The sequence below is a fragment of the Octopus bimaculoides genome, chromosome 1 (genome assembly GCF_001194135.2).
Source record: "Octopus bimaculoides isolate UCB-OBI-ISO-001 chromosome 1, ASM119413v2, whole genome shotgun sequence".
NCBI classification, from domain to species: Eukaryota; Metazoa; Mollusca; class Cephalopoda; order Octopoda; family Octopodidae; genus Octopus; species Octopus bimaculoides.
In genome coordinates this window covers 144,235,368-144,244,090 of record NC_068981.1, presented here as the reverse complement: position 1 = coordinate 144,244,090, position 8,723 = coordinate 144,235,368, and the positions used below count along the sequence as shown (strand labels likewise).

General features: G+C 36.9%; 1 protein-coding gene across 3 annotated transcripts in view; it reads right to left on the bottom strand.

Annotated features, from left to right (window-relative positions):
- Positions 1–8,723, bottom strand: part of LOC106868088 (probable ubiquitin carboxyl-terminal hydrolase MINDY-4) — a 105,253-nt gene that overhangs the window by 23,045 nt on the left and 73,485 nt on the right. For all 3 annotated transcript variants that reach the window (XR_008265054.1, XM_014913214.2, XM_014913206.2), the window contains exons 10-11: positions 6,348–6,411; positions 3,988–4,053 (exon numbers count right to left, since the gene is read on the bottom strand). Coding sequence is in view for 2 of the 3 variants with exons in the window: in XM_014913214.2 (XP_014768700.1) it covers positions 3,988–4,053; positions 6,348–6,411 (130 nt within the window). In the remaining variant the exon portion in view is untranslated. The remainder of the gene's footprint in view (positions 1–3,987; positions 4,054–6,347; positions 6,412–8,723) is intronic.

Genomic DNA, 8,723 nt, shown 5'->3' with positions numbered 1-8,723 from the left:
TGGCAAGAAATACTTTCAACAACACCAAATATTAAATTAATGTTTTCTTAACATAAAAATAGCAACAAAACTGGTAAAAGACAATGAAAAGCAAAAAAAAAAAAAAAAAAATCATTTGTACATTCTAGAATTTTTCAGTGGCTAGACTAAACATTAATGCCCAAAGGCATTATTAACCAAATTCATAGTTGAAAGCATTTCATCTGATAATTGGCAGAATGTAATTCTCCAGGTCACTGCTTTACTGTATTATACAGTTTGACATTTCTCACATTAATATATTGTGAATGTTAATAGCATATGAGGAAATAGGTTGGAAAAGAAATATGGTTTGCTCCAGATGGATAAGGTGGCAAATTGGCAGTCATTAGAGCTTAACATGCAATATCTAGTGGTATTTGCTCTGACTCTGCACTCCAAGTTCAAATCATGTTGAAATCAACTTGGTCTTTTTTTCTTCAAGGGCTGACAAATAGAGACAGTCATGTACTGGTGGAAGAATCAATTCTTTCTTTTCTCTCCTTCTCTCTCTCTGAACACACACACACACACACACACATACATTGTTTGTCGGTTAACAAGGTTACCATTAGTTTCAGGTTTAGAATTCTCAGCAACTATCAAGCTTGCCACATGGTGTGTTATCCAAAAAATAAAGAATATTTATCCATCAATGTGGCATTGGAAACTCATTTTCACAGCCCAATATCAGCATGTATATATATATATATATAGCCATTTCTTGTTTATCATAGTTCTTCAGGCTATAACAGAGGAATTTAAGACTGGTTTCCCTTGGAAGATCTTCTAAGCCAGTGGTTGATGCCAGTGCCGCCTGACTGGCTCCCATGCTGGTGGCACGCAAAAAGCACCCACTACACTCTTGGAGTGGTTGGCATTAGGAAGAGCATCCAGCTGTAGAAACATTGCCAGATCAAACCGTCCAACCCATGCCAGAATGGAAAACGGACGTTAAACGATGATGATGATGATGATGATGATGATGAGTGAGAGAGAGTGTGTGTAAGCACCCTGAGAGAAAAGTTGGGCATAAGAGACATCAGATGTGGTGTACAAGAGAGACAACTGCACTGGTATGGTCATGTGATGGGCATGGAGGAGGACAGCTGTGTGAAGAAGTGTCACACTCTAACAATGGAGGGAACCTGTGGAAGAGATAGATCCAGGAAGACATGGATTGAGGTGGGGAAACATGATCTTCAAATGTTGGGCCTCTCAAAGGCAATGACAAGTGACTGAGACCTTTGGCGATATGTCATGCTTGAGAAAACCTGTCAAGCCAAGTGAGATCCTAGCACATAAAAAACACCCTTTGAACGTTGGGCAATATGCTGTGTTTGAGAAGACCTGTCAAACCAAGTGAAATCATAGTATTGGCTGATGCCCAGTGTCATGTATCTGGTACCCATGCTGGTGGCATGTAAAAAGCACCTGCTACACTCTTAGAGTGGTTGCTGTTAGGAAGGGCATCCAACAGTAAAAACCATGTCAAATCAGATCGGAACCTGGTGCACCTCCCTAGCTTACTAGTTCTGTCAAACCGTCCAACCCATGCCAGCATGGAAAACAGATGTATGATGATGATGCTGATGATGATGATATATGTATGACTATATATATACATTATACACACATACATATATATACACACATATACATATATATATACACACATATACATATATATATATGTATATGTGTGTATATATATGTATATGTGTATAATGTATATATAGCCATAGAAGTTAGCTGCTTTGTAGATATGAAAATCTCTTCCAAATTCAGCAAGGAGAAAATATATGGACAACTACTTTGAAATCTGCAGCTGGTCTATTCTGATTATAAATTCATATTTATACAAATAATTATTGGTGAACTTGGTTACATTAATATTGTCTAAGTGACAATCAGGAAAAATTTCAATTTTCAGGCAAGGAAAGAGACCTGAAGTATGTGCTTTGCAGATACAATCTGCAAATGGAACAATAAAAATATACAATATATTTTACAGTGCAACATGTAATAATAGTCATTATTTCTATCTAAATTTCAGGAATGGAACTTCTGTACTTTTGTTAGAAACCAGTTCCAAGCTTCTCAAAAGTATTCTAATAAATACAAAGAAAATAGTAAATAAATAATCCATTCATCTAGCCAGCCAGCCAGCCAGCTGACTACTCAGCTAACTAGCCAACCAGCCAGCTAGCTTACCAGCTATCTGCAGTGAACATGAAGCCATGTAATTGCAAACCAAACAGCCATATTTGTACCTACATGCATGTGTGTCTGTGTTTCACACAAAGTTGGCAGATACAAATGTTGGCCAAAAAAAGACAGGTGCTTTTCAAAGTCTGCTGAGTTACTGTGTCATGGTATTTGTTCTGCACCAGCTTACAGATACTCCCTTGTTACTCTCACTGTTAGAAGCTGTAACTGGTGTATTAGAAGCCTTCAGTCTACAATGCTATTATTCTACAATGCTTACCATTCATGAACTAATCAGCATCATCGTTTAACATCTATTTTCCATGCTGGCATGGGTCAGACGGGTTGACTGAGGTTTGGAGAGCCAGCGGCTGCACCAGGCTCCAATCTGATCTGGCAATGTTTCTACAGCTGGTTGCCCTTCCTAACACCAACCACTCTGAGTGTTGTTGGTGCCACCGGCACAAGAGTCAGTCAGGCAAACCTGGCATTAATCACATTCAGATAGTGCTTTTTACATGCCACCCACATGGGAGCCAGTCAGAGGATACTGGCATTGACCACATTCAGATGCTGCTTTTTATGTGCCACTGGCATGGGAGCCAGTCAGAACGTAGTGGCAGATGAAATACCGCTAAGCATTTCACCCGGCATACTAACAATTCTACCAGCTTGCCGCCTTTAATAATAATAATAATAATAATAATAATAGTAATAATAATAATAATAACAGTTTCAAATTTTACCACAAGGACAGTAATTTGGGGGATGGGGATGAGTCGATTACATCGACTCCAGTTTTCAACCGGTACTTATTTTCATCGACCCTGAAAGGATGAAAGGCAAAGTTGACCTCGGCAGAATTTGAACTCAGAATGGAGTGACAGACGTAATATCACTAAGCATTTTGTCAGTGCTCTAATACAGTACCAAGCACTGGCTCTCATGGCTTCTGATCTTAACTGACAGGAAGTGTTATCATGTACATTGTTTTGTCTTGGTATAAAAGATGGGTTACAGCAAATATTCTGCTCAATACCACAGATTTACTTGTCAGTTGTTTGACCTTAACCAGTTGAATATGTCCCTTGGTGGCTGACAATATGTGCATCTCTGATCACAAGCAGAAGTAGTGGGGAAGCATCATAACCATGTCTTGAGAGAAATTCTTTGGAGTTTGAATAATTCACCTCTGGAAACATGGATGTTTCATTCATCCTTAAACAAACCTTATTCGGGAATCATTTGAGCAGGATGGGCTACTTGACCTGAAGAAAATTCTAGGTCATGCGCTGTTTATCTTCATATGAGATCATCATGTCATGAACATATAGCTGTGATGCATGTGCCTGGTATACTCTTATCAGACAGGTAGTCATGATGGGTATACTGGGCTTCATATATTTTACCTCAGTGTTACCTTGATGGCATGCACTGCTCTCTCACTCAATTATAATAATAATAATAATAATAATAATAATAATAATAATAATAATAATAATAATAATGGCTTCAAATTTTAGAAGGCCAGTGAGTTCTGGTCAGGAGTAAGCCAATTACATCAACCCCTATGCTCAACTAGAATTTATTTTATCAATCCTGAAAATACGAAAGGCAAAGGCACCTTGGTGGAATTCGAACTCAGAACATAAAGATGGATGGAATGCTGCTAAGAATTTTGTTCATCATGCTAATGATTCAGCCAGTTTGTCACCTTTAAAAACACAAAAAATAAAAATGATAAAGCAAAGATATACATACCAGTATGATATTCTTCTGAATAAATGAGTTTAATTCCTTGTATGAAGTGAACTGGTAAAGCATCAACTAAAACAAGACACAAAACTGATAAAATAGCTGTAATCAATGTTGTGATTGTTAAATAATGCATTATCATCATCATCAGCATTTTAACATCCACTGGTCTATGCTCGCAGGAGACAGAATTCGTTGAGGAAGATTTTCTAAAGCCAGATGTTATCCAGTAACCAACCCTCACGTGTTTCCCAGCAAGGTAATGCTCCCCATGGCCAGACATGTTTCCATGGAAGATTAAAAACAAAGGACACCACTTGTGTGATAGCGACACTTGTTTACAACTATTTCACTTATGTCAAGACTAAGAAACACAAACAAACACATACATAAATATATACATCGCTGTCATCACATCATCATTGTTATCATCATCATCATCATCATCATCATTATCATCATCATCACCATTTAACGTTTGTTTTCCATGCTGGCATGGGCTGGACGGTTTGACAGGTGTTGGCCAGCTGAAGAGCTGCCCGGGCACTATGTCTGTCAAGGCATGGCTTCTACAGCTGGATGCCCTTCATAATGCCAACTGCTTTACAGATTGTACTGGGTGTTTTTTCCAGGTTTGTTTTCAGTTTCCACCTACCAAATCCACTCACCAGGCTTTGGTTGGCCCGATGTAGTAGAAGACACTTGCCCAAAGTGCCATGCAGTGGGACTGAACCTGAAACTATATGATTGGGAACCAAACTTCTTAACCACACAACCATGCCTGCACTTATTTACCATATTAATAAAGAATGGCCATTTCTTTTTTTTATTTCACCACCAACACCTTAGTACGATATAAACTATTTTCATGAGTTAATTATCATTTATTTTGTATTTTGCTAAGATTTCTGTTTTGTGTTTTTTTCTTTACTTGTAATTAGATATCAGATCTTTTCATCTACAAATAAACAGTTGTTCTTTACAAACACCCAGCCATGTTTATTTATTTATGTATTTATTATATATTTTTGTATTTTTCCCTATAATTTGATATCAATCATTTTCATAAACTAACAAACTACTTTAGTTCTTTTATTTGTTTTACCCACTATAGTCTAGGCCATGTTGGAGCACTGCTTGTTTTAATGTGTTCGTTTTTTTAATATTTAATGTTTGGGCATATGTTTTTGTTTTTCTCAAATCTATTTTTGTGTTATGACAATGAGAGTTTTGTTTGATAATTTTGCATCTTTTTCCATCTGTAGCTGTTTTTTGTTGGATAATAATACATTTCTTTAATAATTACATTTGCTTAGTAACATAATAATGACATAATGCAATATTATTGGATTAAACAACACAATATAGCAACACAATAAAGGATATGAGCATGATTATTTTTTCCTTCTTAGAATTAAACAACAACAACAATAATAATAATGATAATAATAATCACAAACGAGAGACTGACAGAAAATGAGAATCACAGGATCTTGTGGAACTTGCCCATAAAGACCGATTATACTATCGAAACAAGAAGACTGAATATGACTATAGAGGACAAAATAAATGGTGTAAAATCATAGATTTTGTAACTCCCTATGATAGTACAGACCATATCAAAGAAAGTAAAAAAATTGGGGAATATCAGGATCTAGCCAAAGAGCTGAGGAGACTGCAGGAGACCAAGAAAACAATTATTCCTGTAGTAATTGGTGCACTTTGGCACAACACACAATACGCTACATAAAAGACTGAAAGAGACTGGAATTGAAATTTGTATTGCTGACCCACAGAAAAGTACCATCCTATATCTCACATACACAGTAAACTTCTTAATTGTTAGTCCAAGCTGAATCCGTTATTTTTCAACCTGTCTCAAATGAGGAGACTTCATTTTGCAAGTTACTTGGTGACCTCACTGGTGCTTGTGCCATGTAAAAATTTCACCCAGTACACACTGTAAAGTGGTCGATGTTAGGAAGAGCATCTAGATGTAGAAACCATGCCCAAACAGACATTAGAACCTGGCATAGTTCTCTGGTTCACCAGCTCTTATTAGACCATGTAACCTGTGACAGCATGGAAAACTGATGATGATGATGATGATGATGATGATGTGATGATGATATAACATATGACAAGTTATTCTATAATATATTATATGCAGTAGTAGTACAACTCAAAAAACATACTGTATCACATACTAAACTATAACTCATAACACACAGTAATAATAATGAAATAAACAATACTTCTTAATCATATTAGCCTTAAGGTTTCTTGTACACATGGGACTGAAAGAGTACACTGTCTAATATGCATAGTATATGGTATTATATAATACATATTTATAGAGTAATTACCGTTTCTGTCAGGCGATCTGGTTTACATTTGTTGCCGCCAATGAAATGTGTGGCACTGCTCGACCTGAATATATCATAAGAGAAAAAATTATAAACAATATTAAATGCAATAACAATAAATGCACAGTTTCCATTTACCATTTATTTTTGATCCTTTAATATTAAGTTGTTCCGAAAATAATGGCCGCTCTGTGTTGTGTATTGAAACGCAATTTTATCATAATATTTTAATTATATTTTAAGTGAATTTTGATATACTTAATAAGTGGCATATTTAATAATTTTCCACTTATTTCAGACAGAAAACATTCTTGAAGCATAGGTTCCCTTAATTATCATCATCATCATCATCGTGGTTTAACGTCCGCTTTCCATGCTAGCATGGGTTGGACGATTTGACTGAGGACTGGTGAACCAGATGGCTACACCAGGCTCCAATTTGATTTGGCAGAGTTTCTACAGCTGGATGCCCTTCCTAATGCCAAAACATGATAAAAAAGGACCTTTGCTTACTTTTCTTGCATGAGTTCAAGGTTGGGCACAATGCCTCTCAAACTGTTGCCAATATCAATAGAGCATGGGGAGAGAGATCCACAAGTGACCGCACAGTATGAAGGTGGTTTCAGAAATTCCATAGTGGGGATGAGAGCCTTGAAGAAGAAGGTAGAGGACGGTTATGCAGTCTTGACAATGAACAATTGAAAGCAACTGTTGAACAAAACCCAAGTCGAAGTGTCAGAGAAATGTCTCAAGAAATTGGTGATGGTATTGCAGTGGTCTCACGTAATCTGCAGAAGAATGGTAAGGTGAAAAAGCTCAATAAATGGATACCACATGAGCTTAATGAAAATCAAAAAGTTCGGCATTTTGAAGTGTGCTCAATGCTCTTTCTGTGAAACACCAATGATCCATTTCTTGACCAAATAGTCACTTGTGACAAAAAGTGGATCCTTTATGATAACCATAAACGATCAGGTCAATGGCTTGATCATGATGAATCCCCCAAACATTTCCCAAAGCCAAAGTTGCATCAGCAAAAGATTATGGTGATTGTCTGGTGGTTTGCAATTGGTATTGACCATTACAGCTTTCTGGAAGCCAATCAAAGCATTACAGCAGAGGTTTACTGCAATCAACTCACTGAAATGCATGCTCACTTGCAAAAAATGAGACCTGCATTGGTGAATCAGCATGGCCCAATTCTGCTCCACAATAATGCAAAGCCACAAGTTGCAAGAATGACGCTGCAAAAACTCACAGACTTGAGATATGAGACTTTACTACATCTTCCATATTCTCCTGATTTTTCACCCAATACCGTTTTTTAAAATATTTAAACACGTTTTTAAGTGATAAAACTTTCAGGTTCAAACCAGAGGTGAAATTAGCTTTTGAAGATTTCTTAGCATCAAAGCCAATAGGTTTTTATCAACAAACTATAAATAATCTCATTGATCAATGGCAGAGATGCATAGATGTTCACAGCTCATACTTTGACTAATCAAATTTTTCCAGAATAAAATTTTTCTGAAATTGGCCATTATTTTCAGAATAATCTAATAATACACACACACACACACACACACACACACATGCATGTATATGTGTATGTGTGTATTTGTGTATTTATATGCAGAGGTTCAGTGATACAAACAAGACAATAAAACCCAAAACACGAGTGTGTATATATATGTAAGAACGACCATGCGAACCCAAAAGGAGAAATGGTGACGAATGGAAAAACAGGGCTCCTTTTATTAAACGCGTCACACGGTCGAACACAAAATTATATCAAATGATATATATGTATGTTATACTTCGATAACATAGTGAATTCGTAAATGGCCAGTAAGGAAGACGATAGAACACAACCGATAGAGATGAATAACAGAATATTTATTGTTGCATTAAAATGTATGTCTGTGTGTGTGTGTGAGTGTGACATAATAAACACATTAAAAGACAGGCCGTCATGTAAATAGAATAGTGTGTATACAAAAGAATGTGTGCACAAATGTATGTGAATGCGTGAGATACAGCAGATAGAAAAGAGAGTCAGTAACACATACGAATTTGCCAGTTCTTAGAGTACACAATAGGAACAGTCTGTATGTAAGAAGTTGAAGTGTGTGGGGCAGAGCGATCACTCGTTGTGATGTTAGGGCTTCCATGCCAAGCCGGGTTCTTGTATACAGATGTTCGTCGCAGGCTGAGGTTCTTGTCTGTTGTCTATCGTGGCGAAGGTGAATCGCACAAACAGAATCGAAGAGAGATGTGCCGCGGTTGTTTGGTTAGCTGGTGTACGTATAGAAATCATGTTGACGATGTTGGCGACGCTGGTGGCGAATCTTGTAGTTCGTAGTTGAAGTGGTGTTG